The 18,042-nt window shown below is 46.1% G+C and overlaps 1 protein-coding gene across 1 annotated transcript; it reads right to left on the bottom strand.

The window, feature by feature from the left end:
* Nucleotides 1–915: 915 nt before the first annotated feature.
* LOC103250891 (sideroflexin-1) lies at nt 916–17,512 on the bottom strand (the record flags this gene model as incomplete). The annotated part of the gene is made up of 6 exons (XM_008049471.2): nt 17,337–17,512; nt 9,114–9,284; nt 7,615–7,713; nt 4,921–4,996; nt 2,969–3,054; nt 916–1,043 (listed from the first exon to the last, which is right to left on the bottom strand). Coding segments are annotated over exons 1-6 (724 nt in total), but the record flags the coding sequence as incomplete, so codon positions are not given.
* Nucleotides 17,513–18,042: the final 530 nt, after the last annotated feature.

Here is an 18,042-nt window from a genome sequence, read left to right as displayed (position 1 = left end):
CACAGCCACTGCAGCCTCGACCTGCCGGGGTCCAGCGATCCTTCTGCTTCAGCCTTCCAAGTAGCCAGAACTACAGGTGCACACTACTACGCTCGGCTAATTTTTTGATTAATTTTATTGTAGAGAGGAGATCTCGCCATGCTGTCCAGGTTGGTGTCAAACCCCTGGACTCAGACAATCCTTTTGCCTCTGCTTCCCAAAGTGCTGGGATAACAGACTTGAGTCACCACACCTGGCTCTAGTAGAAACTATTTCTATCCAAAGACATTTGGAAGTTTCTTCTCGAGGTTTGTAAAGATCAAATTTCTTCCTATCAAGTTCCCTCACCCCCACTGCATGGTCCAACCCAGCACTGCCCCTTGCCGGGGGTACTGAGCCGGCCCCATGCTCTACCCGACATTCTTGTTCCCCTGCAGTCTGTGCTCAACCCCACCCCCGGGTCACACAGTTAAAACCCAAGTCAGACTGGGCGGCTTCCATGCTCACAGCCCTGCCAGGCTTCCTGCCCCTCAGACTAAAAGCCAAGCTGGAAACGCCCCAGCAGACTTTCGCACGGGGTCTCTGCTGCCTCCCAGTTTCCTTCCCCGGCTCCCTCCTCTCTCGATCCGGCCAGAGACACCGGCCTCCATGATGCCCCCACGCACCAGGCAGGTTCCTGCCTCTCTGCTACTCCCCCCGACATACCCTCCCAACCCCCCCAGTCCTCCTCCCAGGCTGCCTTCCCACTCCCACCAGCACCCCCCAACCCATATAACCATTTCACATACTATGTCTTTTGTTTACTAGTTTATTTTCTGCCCCCCACCCCCCACTGGAAGGTGATTTGTACTAAGGCGACTGTTTTTGTGCACTGACCCATGGCCGGCTCAGCTTGTGTTTATGGGATAAATGGGTGGCCGACGAGGTTCTACTCACCCATGCCAGGAGCCGCCATGAGAATCCTAGAGACGACGACTTGTGTGATCGCCTGTTTTGCAGCATTTGCTGACTCTCCCAGGCGGTTCCCGTTTTCATCTGTGACAGGAATGCCAACTTTGAGCTCCCTGCAGAGCAAAACATGGGCAGAGACGCTCACCAAAGCCTTCAAGAAACGTCTCAAAACAGTGCTATGCTGGGAAAGACTGAGTCCCCACTGAATGCAAATACCCGCTTGGGTGTCAGGCTTGGTACTGATGCGTCTATTTTTAAGTACCACGAATAAGTGTAATCTTCCTGGGATAGATATAAAAGTAAATCAACACTAGCAAAAATTTTCTTAAAACGGTGCATTTTAAAAAATAACAATATGATTAGAAGGATAGAAAGACTAACTTTAAGAAAAGACTCATTTCGGCCGGGCACAGTGGCTCATGCCTATAATCCCAGCACTATGGGAAGCTAAAATGAGAGGATTGCATGAGCCCAGGGATTTGAGACCAGCCTGGGCAACACAGCAAAACCTTGTCTCTACAATAAATAAAAAAATGAGTAGGCATGGTTGTGTGCACCTGTGCTCCCAGTTACTGGGAAGACTGAGGTGGAAGGTTGCTTGAGTTCAGCAGGTCAAGGCTGCGGTGGCCATGAGCATGCCACTGCATTCCAGCCTGGGTGACAGAGTGAGATTGTTGACTCAAAAAAAAAAAAAGTTAAGGGTGACAGAGTGAGATTGTTGACTCAAAAAAAAAAAAAAAAAGTTAATTTCTATGCTCGTGTAAACTTGATCAACTTTTCTTTTTTTCCTTTCCTTTTCTTTTTTTTTTTTTGTGAGTTGGAGTCTCACTCTGTCGCCCAGACTGGAGTGCAGCGGCCGTTCCCGGCCACCACAGCCTCGACCTGCTGGGCTCTGGCGATCTTTCCGCCTCAGCCTTCCAAGTAGCTGGAACTACAGGTGTGCACTACCACACCCAGCTAACTTTTTGATTTATTGTAGAGATGTGGTCTTGCCAAGTTGGCCAGGCAGGTCTCAAACCCACGGGCTCAGGCAATCCACTCACCTCAGCATCCCAAAAGCACTGGGATTACAGGCTGAGCCACCGAGCCTGGCTAAGCAACTTTTCACATGAGAAACAGATATTATTCATGGCATAATTAAGTCAACTAAATCAATACACTGACTTGGAAGGGGTCACTGGTACATGGCCCTGTTGGATGTTTCCTAACTCTAGGTACTAACACTCTTAACTCCTGTCATTACCCGGGCTTTGAGTTATCCGTTCCAACATGCTTTCTGTCATCCTTTATTCTCCTTTAACTTTTGCCAGATCTAAAAAAATACTTCTGGCCAGGCGCGGTGGCTCACACCTGTAATCCCAGCAATTGGGAGGCAGAGGCAAGAGGCTTGCTTGAGCCCAGGACTTCGGGACTAGCTTGGGCAACTTGGTGAGACCTCATCTCTACAATTAATCAAAAAACTAGCTGGGCACGTTGGTGTGTGCCTGTAGTCCCAGCTACTTGGCAGGCTGCGGCAGGATGCCTGAGCCCCGGCAGGTTGAAGCTGTGGTGAGCCGTGATCATGTCACTGCACTCCAGCCTGGGCAACAGACTGAGACCTCCGACTCAAAATCAAATGAATAAATATTTCCAAAGATACAGCTTAATACTACATTAAGTCCTAAAATAATTTTTTTTTTGGGGGGGAAGGAACCTATTTTAGAGGATAAACTTTCTTTGCATAGACTTTCTCTGTCCAGCCCAAGCACCACTCAGTGCAAACCTCAGATATAAATTACAGGATTTTTATTACACAAAAGACAAAGATGACTCGAAGCCCCACACTCCTTAGCTGCTTCAATAATTAGCAAGTCGTGGCTAAGCCTGTTTCACCAATGGGCCCATCCTTACCCCCAAACCCAGATTATTCTGAAGCAAATCTCATATGGTTACATCTGCACGTATTAAAAAAAAACTGTAGACAGTTGCAGCGAAGTGAATGATTGCCAGACTCTCCTGCCAAGCACAGGTCGCTACTAAGAGTGCCCATTCATCTTACCTTTGCCTCATTAATGGAATATTAATACAATTAGCAGCAGCCACAGCAGCAAAGGGAACAAAACGTCCTATCAGTGGTGACACGTGCTGTAGAAGAGAGAATTCCAAGAGCATCACCTTGCTTTTTCTGAACTACTGAATGGAAATAACCTTTTTCTTCTTGAAAACATTGTTTTGGGTTGAAGTCTCACTCTGTCACCCAGGTTGGAGTGCAGTCGGACGCTCACGGCCACCGCAGCCTCGACCTGCTGGGCTCAGGCGGTCCTTCTGCCTCAGCCTTCCAAGTAACTGGAGCCACAGGCATGCATCACCATACCCGGCTAAGTTTTTTATTCATTGTAAAGTCGAGGTCTCGTCAAGCTACCCAGGATGGTCTCAAACTCCCGGACTTAGGCAGTCCTCTTGCCTCGGCCTCCCTAAATGCTGGGATTAAAGGCATGAGCCACTGAGTCCAGACTGAAAACTCTTAAGATATGCAGAATTCTACTTTAATAGAAGAGTACGTTTTTTTTTTTTTTTAAAGTAAGAGTCTCATTGTTACCCAGGCTGCAGTGCAGTGGCATGCTCATGGCCACTGCAGCCTCTACCTGCTGGGCTCAGGTGATCCTTCCACCTCAGCCTTTCAAGTAGCTGGAACCACAGGCATGCACCACCATGCCTGGTTAATTTTTTTGATTTATTGTAGAGATGAGGTCTCGTCAAGTTGCCTCCAGGCTGGTCCTGAAACCCTGGACTCAGGCATTCCTCTAACCTCTGCCTCCAAAAGTGCTGGGATTACAGGTGTGAGGCACCATACCTGGCAGAACAGTACTTTCAAAACTTGTTTCCTAGGTGAGGCACAGTGGCTCATGCCTATAATGTGAGCACTTTGGGAGGCCGAGGGGAGGATTGCTTGAACCTAGGAGTTCGAGGCCAGACTGGGTAAGAGAGTAAAACCTTGTCTTTACAAAAATAAAAAAATTTAGCCAGGTGTGGTGGTTCACACCTGTAGTCCCATCTACTCTGGAGGCTAAGGCATGAGGATCACCTGAGTCCAGGAGTCTGAGGCTGAAGTGAGCCATGATCATGTCACTGAACTTCTGCACTCCAGCCTGGGCAACAGAGTGAGACCTTGACTCAAAAAAAAAAAAAAGGTCAGCCTCAGTGTCTCACACCTGTCATCCCAGCACTTTGGAAGACTGAAGTGGGAGAATCCCTTGGGCCCAGGAGTTTGAGAACAGCAGGGAAATATAGCGAGACCTCCTATTTACAAAAATAAAAAAGATTTGTTCCTAACCGTGTTTTCATATTTCCAGCATGGGCGTACTAGGACCACATATATTTCTTTCTTTTTTTTTTTTTTTTTTAAGATGGAGTCTCACTCTGTCACCCAGGCTGGAGTGCAGTGACACACGACCACCGCAGTCTCGACCTGCTGGGCTTAGGCTATCCTTCCGCCTCAATGTTCCAAGTAGCTGGAACTACAGGTGTGTGTCACCACATCCAGATAATTTTTTGATTAATTGTAGAGACGAGGTCTCGCCAAGTTGCCTAGGCTTGCCTCACCCTCCCAAAGGGCTGGGATGACAGACTTGAGCCACTGCATCCAGCCCACCGCATATATTTCTAAGGCATTTTAGCTTGGTGTGGTTGAAAGAATGCTACCTTTGGAATCCCAAAGTCTTGAACTCAGGTGCTGGCTCGTCCCCCTCCTCTGAGCTGTGGCCCGCGGCATACCGCCTGCCACAATGTCTCTGGGGGGCTGCACATTTAGCCCAGTGCTTCCCTCATAGCCCCAGGCACAGACCACAATCTTGACTGGCATTAGGGTGACAACCCTTCCCGAACTTGCTGGAATGTGAAATTAAAATATGCAGCCAAAGCTAATGACTCTCATTACAAAGCCATATGCCTCAAACTATTCTGAGAAATAACAGAGGGACTAGGGTGACAGGCAGAAGAAGACCCGAGTACCTTGGTTAACGCGTTAAGTCCGAGAGCTGTTGCTACAGCACCAGTTGTGGCAGAAACGTATGCCGTCCCCAGTTCACTGAAAAGAAAACAGGGTATTATGTAAGTGACGAGGGTATGTCAGGAAGAGGTAGGGCGGCATTACCTGAAGAAATCAGGGGGATGCAAAGGCGCTTGAGGGGAAATGAAGAGTCTACCAAACAATACTGATCACTCTACAGAAAGAAAAATCTAGCTGGGCTCAGCCCGTACTCCCAGCGCTTTGGGAGGTTGAGGTGAGTGGATTGCCCGAGCCCGCGGATTTGAGACCCTGGGCAACTTGGCGAGACCTCATCTCTACAATAAATCAAAAAATCAACCGGGCATGGTAGCGCATGCCTGTAATTCCGGCTACTTGGAAGACTGAGGCAGAAGGATCGCCGGAGCCCAGGAGGTTGAGGCTGCAGTGGCCGGGAGTGGCCACTGCACTCCAATCTGGGTGACAGAGTGAGACTCCAACTCAAAAAAATAAAAAAAGAAGAATCTAGAGAAAAAGCAAGTAGACTAAAAAAAAAAAAAAGGGGGTGAGGGGATTTAGGCTGGGTGTGATGACTCACGCCTGGAATCCTAGCACTTTGGGAGGCTGAGGCGAGAGGATTACCTGAGCCCAGGGGTTTAACACCAGCGTGGGCAACATGGCAAGGAGACCGCATCTCTATAATAAATAAAAAAATTAGCTGGGCGTGGTGGCACGCGCCTATAATTCCAGCTACTTGGAAGGCTGAGGTGGAAGGATCCTCTGAGCCCAGCAGGTCAAGGCTGCGGTGGCTGGGAGCGTGCCCCTGCACTCCAGTCTGGGAGACTCCAACTCAAGGAAAAAAAAAAGGGATTCTTCATCTATAACCTGACTACAGCCACAAACAAGTAGACATATAAGACGTGCAGACTATGTATTCATGGAAAGAAGGGGAGCTGTGTGCAGGAAGCTACAAATGCAGGGACAGGCATAGTGGGCTAAAATGGAGCATATTTGCTCAAACAAAAAACACTCCTCAAAATATTAATATACATACTGAAAGCAAAAATGAAGAGCTTCTCTTTTTAAAATGATCTCCTGACTGGATAAACGTAACTAAGCCTCATCATCAAAATACAATAAAGCACAAGCAAGTCTCTCTTCTTTTCAAAGAAATTTTCATTGTGATAAACACCAATGAGCTGCAGATTTCAATATCCTTTGTCCCATATGATGATAGCAGGAGACTACAGGCTGCTATCATCATAAGGACAATTTTATAATTTTATTTTAATTAATTGATTATTTTGGAGTCAGAGTCTCACGGCCAAGTCTCACGTCAAGCTGGCATGCTCACTGCAGCCTTGACTTGCTGGGCTCAGGCGATCCTTCTGCCTCAGTCTTCCAAGTAGCTGGAACTTCAGGAGGGCACCACCACGCCCGCCTAATTTTTTTGGTTTATTACAGAGACGAGGTCTCGCCAAGTTGCCCAGGCAGGTCTCGAATCCCTGCGCTCACATAATCCTCTTATCTCAGCTTCCCAAAGTGCTGGGATTACAGGCGGGAGCCACTGCGCCCAGCTCAAGTTTTATACAAGTTATGCTATGACTTTTGATTAACTGCTTCAACCTAAATTTTTTTTTTTAAAGTCACATTTCTAAACTCACTGCTTCTTTTGGGCTCCACAGATGAACTATTTTAAAAACAAGTCTGACCAGGTACAGTGACTCATGCCTGTAATCTTGGCACTTGTGAGGCTGAGGCAGGAGACTCGCTTGAGCCCAGGAGTTCGAGGCCAGCCTGAGCAACATAGTGAGACCCAGTATCTACAAAAAATTTAAAAATTAGCTAGGCATGGTGGCACACACCTGTAGTCCCAGCTACTCAGGAGACTGAGGTGGAAGGATTGCCTGAGCCCAGGAGGTCGAGGCTGTGATAAGCCACGATCATGCCACTGCACTCCAGCCTGGGTGACAAAGTGAGACTCCCACTCAAACAAAAACAAACCATCAAACCCCCCCCACAAGTCAGATATAAAGGTCACACCACCAAGGTTTCCCCTGGATTTCTGCTGACCCCTCTACTTTTGGCATTGGTGTCTGTCAACTTGGGCAGAGTAGTTGGGGTACAACTTGACAATGACCGGAAGCCAGACCTGGGCTGCCCGCTGCTGTGTTCTCCACAGGGCACAAGCCTCAGGGTGTGAGATGACCTTTGACACCAACAAGCATGAGAAAGCGGCCTAGAAAATTGCTAACAAAAAGCAACATTTTACATAAAATGATGCTACATAATATTCCGGCCAATATAAATGATGTATACAGACAGATTTTTAAAGTGGGGAAGAGCCGGGCTTGGTGGCTCAGCCTATAATCCCCCGCCTTTGGGAGGCTGAGGTGAGTGGATTGCCCGAGCCCGCGGGTTCGAGACCCGCCTGGGCAGTGAGACCTCATCTCTACAATAAATCAAAAAATCAGCCGGGCATGGTAGCGCATGCCTGTGATTCCAGCTACTCAGAAGGCTGAGGCGGAAGGATCGCCAGAGCCCAGCAGGTCGAGGCTGCGGTGGCTGGGAGCAGCCACTGCACTACAGTCTGGGCGAGAGTGAGACTCCAACTCAAAAAATAAATAAATAAATAAAGCGGGGAAGTATCATGCTTAATCAAATGGACGCCAGCGCTGCAGAGGAACCTACAGCCTTACTTGACAGTGAGGGGGGCATCTCCGCTTCTGTTGGTGTAATTGACGACGGCATTGAAAGACTGGTTAATCCACTGCCAGAATAGCACAGCCGGCGTAGTCCTAAAACAGAGCGATCCGTCACATACCCACCATCACTTGGACCCAGTCGCTGTATGGAACAGAAAATGTGAACACCAGTAACCAGAGAGGAGGCGTGCTGGGGGAGGGAGAACGTAAGGACTTTGCATTCGGGCCATGGCCTTAGGACCAGCATGGCCAGGCAGAATTTTATCCTCTCTGATGGCAGGCTTCCTCACTCAGTAGCTACGGAAAATTCCAAACTTAGGGGGTTACCATGAGAAAAAAGTAAGACAACATTTGGAGAGAGTCTGGCACAGAGTAGACACTCAATGAATGTCAAGTCCCTTCTCTTGGGCCTAAGCAGTGCTGCTCCTAACTCGACGTGCAATCCTGTATGTCTATGTCTACACCTTTACTTGTATCTATACTCATACCTATGTGAATGGATTGAAAGGATTTGCTTGTGGACTCTTAATTTCTCTACCCCATTTCCTTTTGGGTCTAAGATTTAGGAATAAATCCAATCTCCTTTTGAACAACAAAAAAGATCCTGTTTAGAAGAGGGGAAAGTGCTGGGCATGGTGGCTCACACCTGTAATCCCAGCACGTTGGGAGGCCGAGGCAGGAGGATTGCTTGAGCACAGGAGTGCTAGCCTAGGCAACACAGTAAGACCTCATCAAAAATAATAATGATAATAATAATTAGCTGGGCATGGTGGCACATGGTTGTAGTCCCAGCCTCTTGAGTGGCTGAGATGGGAGGATCACCTGAGCCCAGGAGGTTGAGGCTGTGGCAAGCCATGATCATGCCACTGTACTTCAGCCTAGGCAACAGAGTGAGATCCTGACCAAAAAAAATCAAATAAAATAGAAGAAGGAGCCGGGTTTGGTGGCTCAGCCTGTAATCCCACGCCTTTGGGAGGCTGAGGATTGCCTGAGCCTGCGGGTTCGAGACCCGCCTGGGCAACTTGGCAAGACCTCATCTCTACAATAAATCAAAAAAAAACATTAACCGGGCGTGGTAGCATGCGCCTGTAGTTCCAGTTACTTGGAAGGCTGAGGTGGAAGGATCACCAGAGCCCAGCAGGTTGGGGCTGTGGTGGCCGGGAGCGGCCACTGTACTCCAGTCTGGGCAACCGAGTGAGACTCCAACTCAAAAAAAAAAAAAGAAAAGGTAAAAGAGACCCCTAGAAAAGCAACATTCATGCAAATAAAACTAAAAGTGAAATGACATTTCTTTTTTGTTATATATACTTACAGACTATAATGGGATGTTTTGATATTATATACATTGTGAAGTGATTCAATGAAGCTAATTACCATATTCTTCACTTCATATACTTATGAAATGACATTTGTTTCAATAACATTATTTACATACAAAAAGTAAACTTTAAGCTTCTGTAGTACTAAGCTGTTATCCCACAGCTATAACGTACCTATAAAATGTCATCATGCACCCTGTGATGGTCATGTTCATTGGAACCTGAGCTGACATTCTTCCTATTAAGATCATCTTCTCACCAGTGTCAGGATGAAAAGCTGAATCGTAGATGTACTTTGCTTTCCATAATTCATTTTCTGTAAGACCAGGTGGGACAACTCCTTGCCTAGGAAAACAAATGTTCATTTCAGATTGACAAAGGACACTTGTTTATTCCAACTATCTTGCCAGTGCTCTAGAGATCAGTAGCTACAAGATTTTAATTTTTATTTTTTGGGGGTTGGAGTCTCACCGTGTCACCCAACTAAAGTGCAGTGGCATGTTCATGGCCACCGCAGCCTTGACCTGCTGGGCTCAGGTGATCCTTCTGCTTCAGCCTTCCAAGTAGCTGGAACTACAGGCACGTGTCACCACACCTGGTCCATTTTAAAAAAATTGATTGTAGAGACAAGATCTTGCCACGTTGACCAGGTTGGTCTCAAACTCATGGGCTCAGGCAATCCTCTCATCTCTGTCTCCCAAAATGCTGGGATTATAGGTGTGACCCACCATGCCCAGCTGCTACAAAGTTTTTAAAAGTTTACACTTGCTTGTCTCAGTGGCTCATGCCTGTAATCCCAGCACTTTGGGAGGTGGAGGCGAGAGTACTTCTTGAGCCCCCAGGAGCTCGAGACCAGCCTGGGCACCTTGGCGAGACCTGTAGTTCCAGTTACTTGAAAGGCTGAGATGGAAGAATCACCTGAGCCCAGCAGGTCAAGACTATGGTGGCCATGAGTGTGCCACTGCACTCCAGCCTAGGTGACAAAGTGAGCCTCCAACTCAAAAGAAAAAAACACAAAAAAAGAAGTTTATACTTATCTAAAATAATCATGCCAGGATAGCGTGACAAATCTCTTACATAAAGCCAGTAAAAACTGCAAAACCTACAGGACAATAAGTACCTAAAATGAACATTTCAAACCTATTCAGCACAAATTATCTGTAATTTGGAAATGCAATAAATAAATACAAATCTTGTATAATAGGGAAGGATTCAACTCTGAAATGTTCTTTGTTTTCAATGACATATGTAAAAATGTATTTTGAACTTTGTGAACTCTGAAATATTTTTAACCCATTAAACAAAAGTGATGGCAATCAAGAATATTAATTCATGCTTAAATCTACAGAATAAAAACCTAGTTTACGAAGACACTTGGCGAATAAAAAGAAACATTAGGTACGTTAGCTACTTTTCCCCCTTTATCAAAGAAACACAAGTTCATTACCAGAAATTTAGAAAATACAAAATTCCATTAGAGCAACTGAAAGCACTTGAGCCTTTGCCTACTCACCCCCCCATCATGTTTCTGTGAGTACATTTCAGTCTGTCTTTTAGAATCCATAGATGATGTGCCTATTTAAAGGCATCACGCCAGACCTTCTGCTTTATTTATTTTTTTTATTTTTTTGAGTTGGATTCTCACTCTGTCACTCAGACTGGAGTGCAGTGGCACGCTCCCGGCCACCGCAGCCTCGACCTGCTGGGTTCTGGTGATCCTTCCGCCTCAGCCTTCCAAGTAGCTGGAACTACAGGTGTGCGCTACCATGCCTGGCTAATTTTTGATTTATTGTAGAGATGAGGTCTCGCCAAGTTGCCCAGGCGGGTCTTGAACCCGCGGGCTCAGGCAATCCACTCGCCTCGGCCTTCCAAAGTGCTGGGATGACAGGCTGAGCCGATGAGTCCAGTCACCTTCTGCTTTATAACAGCCTTTTACATTCAATAATATTCGGTCTATTTTGGTATATTCTTTTTTTGGGGGGGTCGGAGTCTCACTCTGTCACCCAGGCTAGAGGGCCGTGGCATGATCACAGCCACTGCAGCCTCGACCTGCTGGTCTCAGACAATCCTTCCGTCTCAGTCTTCCAAGTAGCTGGAACTACAGGCACGTGCCACCACGTTTGGCTAATTTTTTGATATCTATTATAGAGACGAGGTCCGCCATGGTGCCCAGGCTGGTCTCAAACCCCTGAGCTCAGGCAATCCTCTTGCCTCAACTTCCCAAAGTGCTAGAATTACAGGCCAGGCTTGAGCCACCGTGCCCGGTCATACTTTTTTCTTTTAATCTCTGTTTTGGCATTGGGTACATGTGGCATCATAAAATCAATGACAAAGTATTCTCTCATTTCTTTCTATTTTCAGGGGGAGTTTGGGGTAGAATTGGTATTACTTCTTCCCATGGAAAAAAATGATTTCTTTCACCTGTAAAGCTATCTGTCCTTAAGGATTTCTGTGGAAAAGCTCTCTTGTTTGTTTCCTTGCCATCTTGTTTTCTGTTTGTCTCATATCCTCCTAACTCCCTTTTTTCTCTTTCGTTTGTTTCTTTGGGGTTGAGTCAGTTTCAGTAATTTATATACCAGTATTTACAGCATGTTATATATTTCACTAAGATTTTCAAAATTTTTAGCGAAACATCTGTATAATAGGCTTTATTTTACTATTTTTGTTTCGCTTTTAGGTAACATTTTTATTCCTTTTGTTATATATTTTGGTTTTTATGTTTATATTATATTGATTAAACTTGCCAGAGGCTTATCCTTTCCTGGGTTTATCAAATAACCAATTCTTACATTTATTTTTTAGTCCTATTAATTAATCTCTGACTTAAAAAAAAAAAACAAAACCTCTTCTGTCTTCTTTGAAAAGTATACACCGGGAGCAGTGGCTCACGCCTGTCATCCCGGCACTTTGGGAGACTAAGGCACGAGGACTGCTTTGAGCATGCGAGTTCGAGAGCACTCTGGTCAACATAGCAAAACCTTATATCTACAAAAAAAAAATAGTATATGTACAGTAGATAAATGCATGAAGATCTGTGAGTCAGACTGTCTGGGTTCCAATTTTGGCTCTACCACTTACTAGCGGTGTGACTCTGAGGAAGTTAAATTTTAATGCCTTGGTTGCTTTATGTGAAAAATGGACATAACAATAGTATCTACCTTCAAGGGTCATAAGGATTACATTAATGAATGTAAACTAATTAAAGCAGTACCCAGCATACTGTGGTTTTGCTATTTTTTTATTATGTTGTTGCTCTCTAATTTATTAACCTGAATTATCAATTTATTCATTGTCAACCTTTATTGTTCATTTGTTTGTTTGTTTGTTTGTTTATTAAGAGTCTCACTCTGGTACCCAGGCTGGCCCTGCTGGGCTCAGGTGATCCTTCTGCCTCAGCCTTTCTTTTTTTTTGAGTTGGAGTCTCACTCTGTTGCCCAGACTGGAGTGCAGTGGCAAGCTCCTGGTTACTGCAGCCTCGACCTGCTGGGCTCTGGCGATCCTTCTGCCTCGGCCTTCCAAACAGCTGGAACTACAGGCGTGTGCTACCATGCCCAGCTAATTTTTTTGATTTACTGTAGAGATGAGGTCTCGCCAAGTTGCCCAGGTGGGTCATGAACCCGTGGGCTCAGGCAATCCACTCACCTCAGCCTCCCAAAGCGTGGGATTACAGGCTGAGCCACTGAACCTGACTCTGCCTTAGCCTTTCAAGTAGCTGGCGCTACAGGCACGTGTAACCTCATCCAGCTAATTTTTGATTTACTGTAGAGACGAGGTCTCCCAATGTTGCCCAGGTTGGTCTCAAATTTGTGGGCTCAGGCAATCCACTCGCCTCCACTTCCCAAAGTGCTGGCATGACAGGTGTGAGCCACCGCTCCTGGCCAGCCTTTATTGTTTAATCATGGAGACATGTAAAACTGTAAATGTTCTCTCAGAGGGCAATTTTAGCACAACTTCTTAAGGTTTCCCATTAATTTTCTCATTGGTTTTACTTTGTAATTTTACTTGTAGTTCTTTTGGTTTTAAACAAAGAGTCAAAAGACCATAAAAATTCTGATGTGATTAGATGGTCTATCAAAGACTGTGAAAAGTAGCTGCAACGACAGGCATGCGCCACCATACCTGGCTTATTTTTTTGACTTATTATACAGATGAGGTCTTGCCAAGTTGCCCAGGCTAGTCTCAAACCTGAGCTCAGGCAATCCTCTTCCCTCGGTCTCCCAAATTGTTGGGATGACAGGTGTGAACCACTGCACTTGGCTCTTTTCTGTTCTATATTTAGTTTTACTTATTTGTACTTTTTCCTAGTTTCTCTTTTTTTTTTCTTTTGAGTTGGAGTCTCACTCCGTCGCCCAGACTGGAGTACAGTAGCCGCTCCCGGCCACCGCAGCCTCGACCTGCTGGGCTCCGGCGATCCTTCTACCTCAGCCTTCTGAGGAGCCAGAATTACAGGCATGCGCTACCACGCCCGGCTGATTTTTTGATTTATTGTAGAGATGAGGTCTCGCCTGCCCAGGCGGGTCTCAAACCCGCGCTAGTTTCTCTTTTAAGAGCCCCAGTTCATTACATCTTTAGTGTCTATTCTCTCTTCCTCTTATATAACCTTTTCCTCTTTTCTGTCTATATCAGGGATGGGCAAACTACAGTTCATGGCCTGTTTTTGAATGGCCTGGGAGCTCAGAAAGGCTTTTACATTTTTAGAAGATTATATAAACAAACAACAATTAAGAATATGAGGAGGCTCAGTCTGTCATCCCAGCACTTTGGGAGGCCGAGGCGAGTGGACTGCCTGAGCCCACAGGTTTGAGACCCGCCTGGGCAACTTGGCGAGACCTCGTCTCTACAATAAATCAAAAATTAGCTGGGTGTGGTAGCAAATACCTGTAGTTCTGGCTACTTGGAAGGCTGAGGCAGAAGGATTGCCGGAGCCCAGCAGGTCGAGGCTGCAGTAGCTGGAAGCCACTGCACTCCAGTCTGGGAGACAGAGTGAGACTCCAACTCAAAAAATAAAAATAAAAAAAATAAAGAATATGAGATAGGGACCATATAACCTGCAAAGCCTAAAATGCTTATCTTCTGGCCCTTTACAGGAAGTCTGCTGACCTCTGATTCTCATTCTTGGGAACACTTTCAGGTTCATTGTCTATTGTTACTTATATCTTTTGAGTCAAGGTCTCACTGTGTTGCCAGGCTAGAGTGCAGTGAAATGACCACAGCTCATTGCAGCCTCAACCTCCTGGGCTCAGCTAATCCTTCTGCCTCAGCCTCCCCAGTAGCTAGAACTATAGGCATATACAACTATAGGCCTGGCTAATTTCTTAAATTTTTTGTGAGATGATGTCTTGCTATGTTGCGCAGGCTGGTCTCAAACTCCTGGCCTCAAGCAATCCACCCTCCTCGGCCTCCCAAAGTACTGGGATGGCAGGCATGAACCACTGTGCTGGGCTTATTCACTGTTTCTAACTCTGCCTTTCACGGTGCCGTATCTGATGCAGTTCTCTACTGCCACCTCCAGTGAGGATTTCAACTTTCCACTACAATGTCAGATTTCTGACACTCTTCCTCCTGCCATCTTTTTTTTTTGAGTTGGAGTCTCACTCTGTGACCCAGGCTGGAGTGCAGTGGCATGCTCATGGCCACCCCAGTGTCGACCTGCTGGACTCAGGCAATCCTTCCACCTCAGTCTTCCAAGTAGCTGGGACTACAGGCACATGCCACCACACCTGGCTCATTTTTTGATTTATTGTAGACATGAGGTCTTGTCAAGATGTCCAGGCTGGTCTTGAACCACTGAGCTCAGGCAATCCTCTCGCCTCAGCCTCCCAAAGTGCTGGGATTACAGCACCTGGCTTCTTACATGGTTTTATACAGAAAAAGTTGCCAACTGCTATCTCAGAGTATTTCTATGAGAAGGGGACCCAAAAAACCTGGTATTATCTTTTGGAGGGCAGAGACCCCTTGTAGTCCAGGCTTCTCCCACTAGGTAAGTGTTCTAGAAACCTATCTGCATTAATGTACCAGCTAGCATTGATGTCAGAGGCTGTGTTCGGCTTCAGTGAATTTCTGGGGGGAGATTCTTTCAAAGCATTTGCTCAGTTCATGATGGGTGATTTATGAGCACACCTGCCCATACTGCGCTGAGGTATTCAGCAGTTTTTGCCCAAAACCAGCATAACCCCATGTCCTACCCTCCCTGTTGATCTGATCTTGCCAAGAATGAATTTTTTTTTTGTTTTCCTGATGAAAAAAGTTCTTGCTGGGCACAGTGGCTCATGCCTGTGATCCCAGCACCCTGAGAAGCCCAGGCAGAGGACTGCTTGAGCCCTGAAGTTCAAGACCAGCCTGGGCAACATACCAAGACCCCATCTCTACAAAAAATAAAAAAATAGCTGGATGTGGTGGCACATGCTTGGTCCCAGCTACTCAGGATGCCAGGGTGGGGGGATTGCTTGAGCCCAGGAGGCTGAGGCTATGGTGAGCCATGATCGTGCCACTGCACTCCAGCTGAGAGTGAGACACTGACTCCAAAAAAGGAAAAATATGATTTATAACCCAGCCTACATTACAATTGTCTTTATGCCCATGTAATCATGAAATATAATTTGAATATATTCTTCTAGAAGAAGTCAGTCGGGCATGGTGGCCCACACCAGTAATCCTAGCACTTTCAGAGGCAAGAGGATTGCCTGAGACCAGCCTGGGCAACATGGTGAGACCTTGTCTCTACAATAAATAAATAAATTAGCCAGGCATGGTAACGCATGCCTGTAGTTCCAACTACTTGGAAGGTTGAGGCGGAAGAATCACCAGAGCCCAGCAGGTTGATGCTGGGGTGGCTGTGAGCATGCCACTGTACTCCAGTCTGGGTAACAGAGTGAGATTCCAACTCAAAAAAAAAAAAAAAAAAATTAGCCATGCATGGTGGTGTGCACCTGTAGTTCCAGCTATTCAGAAGGCTGAAGCGGAAGGATCACCTGAGCCCAGCAGAGGCTATGGTGGCCATGAGTGTGCCACTGCACTCCAGCCTGGGCGACAGAGTGAGACTTCAACTCAAAAAAAAGAAAAGAAAAAAGTCCTCAAATGGAAATGTTTTGCTGATGTGGAAGAGGTGAAACAAAAACCGGCAGAAGCACTAAATGACATCAAAATGGACGAGTTCAACAACTGTTTTGAGCAGTGGAGAAAGTGTCTTGATAGGTATATTACATCCAACGAAGAGTACTTTGAAGGTGACTGAAGTTTAAACATGTAAGAATAAATACACATTTTTTAATAAATAAATTCTGGGTTTTTTGGTCTCCTCCATACACAGTAGCATCTTCTCTTACCTCTCACAGCTGATGGAGTGCACCCCAATCTACAATCCCTGTAGACACTGCCATCAGTGCCTTTCCCATCTGTGCTACTACCTGCAGGGATTCATTCACTGGGGCTAAATCCTGAAGGCAACCAGCCTGCCCTAATTCTTGGCAACTTGTTTCTGGCATGACGCTGCTTCTGCCCAGAGACAAAAAAATGCAGGGGGTGGTCGTGTTGAAGAACAGGAGGCAGCATGCTGGGATAAGGGATGTCACAGATCGGCACCCGTGGGTATGAGGGATGACTATTTCATTTTCAGGATACTTTGAACTCTGGATATCTGTGTGAAGAGTCAGCAGTGGGGGAAACAATAGGTCTTCCTGCTCTTCCTTTTGGGCAAAAGGATTCCATTAAAAAAAATTTATGAGCCAAGCTCGGTGGCTCAGCCTGTGATCCCGTGCCTTGGGAGGCTGAGGTGAGTGGATTACCTGAGTCCGCAGGTTTAAGACCCGCCTGGGTAACTTGGTGAGACCTCAGCTCTACAATAAATCAAAAAATTAGCCGGGTGTGGTAGCGCGTGCCTGTAGTTCCAGCCGCTTGGAAGGCTGAGGCAGAAGGATCTCTGGAGCCTAGCAGGTCGAGGCTGCGGTGACCGAGAGCAGCCACTGCATTCCAGTCTGGGCGGCAGCGTGAGACTTCAACTCAAAAAAAAAAAAAAAAATTATGGCTCACTCCTGAAATCCTAGCACTTTGGGAAGTCGGGGCAGGAGGATTGCTTGAACCCAGGAGTGCAAGACCAGCCTAGGCAAAATAGAAACACCTGGTCTCTACAAAAAAATAAAGATAAAGAAATTAGCTGGGTGTGGTAGCACGTGCCTATACTCCCAGCGACTCAAGAGGCTGAGATGGAAGGATCGCCTGAGCCCAGGAGATCGAGCTGTGATTGTGTTACTACACTCTAGTGTGGGTGATAGAGTGAGACCCTTACTCAAAAAACAATTAAAAAAAATAAAATAAAATTGCTAGTGAAGGTTTAAAGACAACAGACTAACATGATGATCTATTTATAAATTAAGACGAAACCCAAACCATGAATGTTACCTGTAGTCGTGTACTATTTTTCTCGCATTTTCTAGTTGTGCGTTTGTTAGCAGAATATTCCTGGGATCAGTCACAGTGAAGAAATGATTGGCTCGTCCAACAAAAGTGCTTTGGTCCCACCGTGGCTCCTTGATATTAATGTTTGGTGGCAGTTCTCCAGACATCGTCCCAGACTGCAGGGTCAAAAAGGCAAGTTATGTAACGCTTATGAGGTCACTACATATGTAGAACAGTCACACCAAGTCTTCAAGTAAAGATTTATATACCCTTGGCTGGGCTCAGTGGCTCAGCCTGTTATCCCAGCACTTTGAGAGGCTGAGGTGAGTGGATTGCCTGAGTTGGTGGCTTCGAGACCAGCCCGGGCAACTAGGCGAGACCTCGTCTCTACAGTAAATCAAAAAATTAGCCAGGCGTGGTAGCATGCGCCTGTAGTTCTGGCTACTTGGAAGGCTGAGGGGAAAGGATCGCCAGAGCCCAGCAGGTCAAGGCTGCGGTGGCCGGGAGTGTGTGCCACTGTACTCCAGTCTGGGCGACAGAGTGAGACTCCAACTCAAAAAAAAAAAAAAAAAAAAAAGATTTATATACCCTTCTGATTTATAAAGATAATATTTCTAAAAATGGCAAAAAGGTCATCTAAATTCAAAGCTAGCTTTGTCTATAAATCCCAACTGATCTTAATCAGATTTCAGTAGTTTCCTACATATTT

The sequence above is a fragment of the Carlito syrichta genome, unplaced genomic scaffold, assembly GCF_000164805.1.
Source record: "Carlito syrichta isolate Samal-C Ts95f unplaced genomic scaffold, Tarsius_syrichta-2.0.1 Scaffold135653, whole genome shotgun sequence".
NCBI classification, from domain to species: Eukaryota; Metazoa; Chordata; class Mammalia; order Primates; family Tarsiidae; genus Carlito; species Carlito syrichta.
The sequence above is the reverse complement of the archived record's forward strand: the minus strand, read 5'-3'. Positions and strand labels throughout refer to the sequence as shown.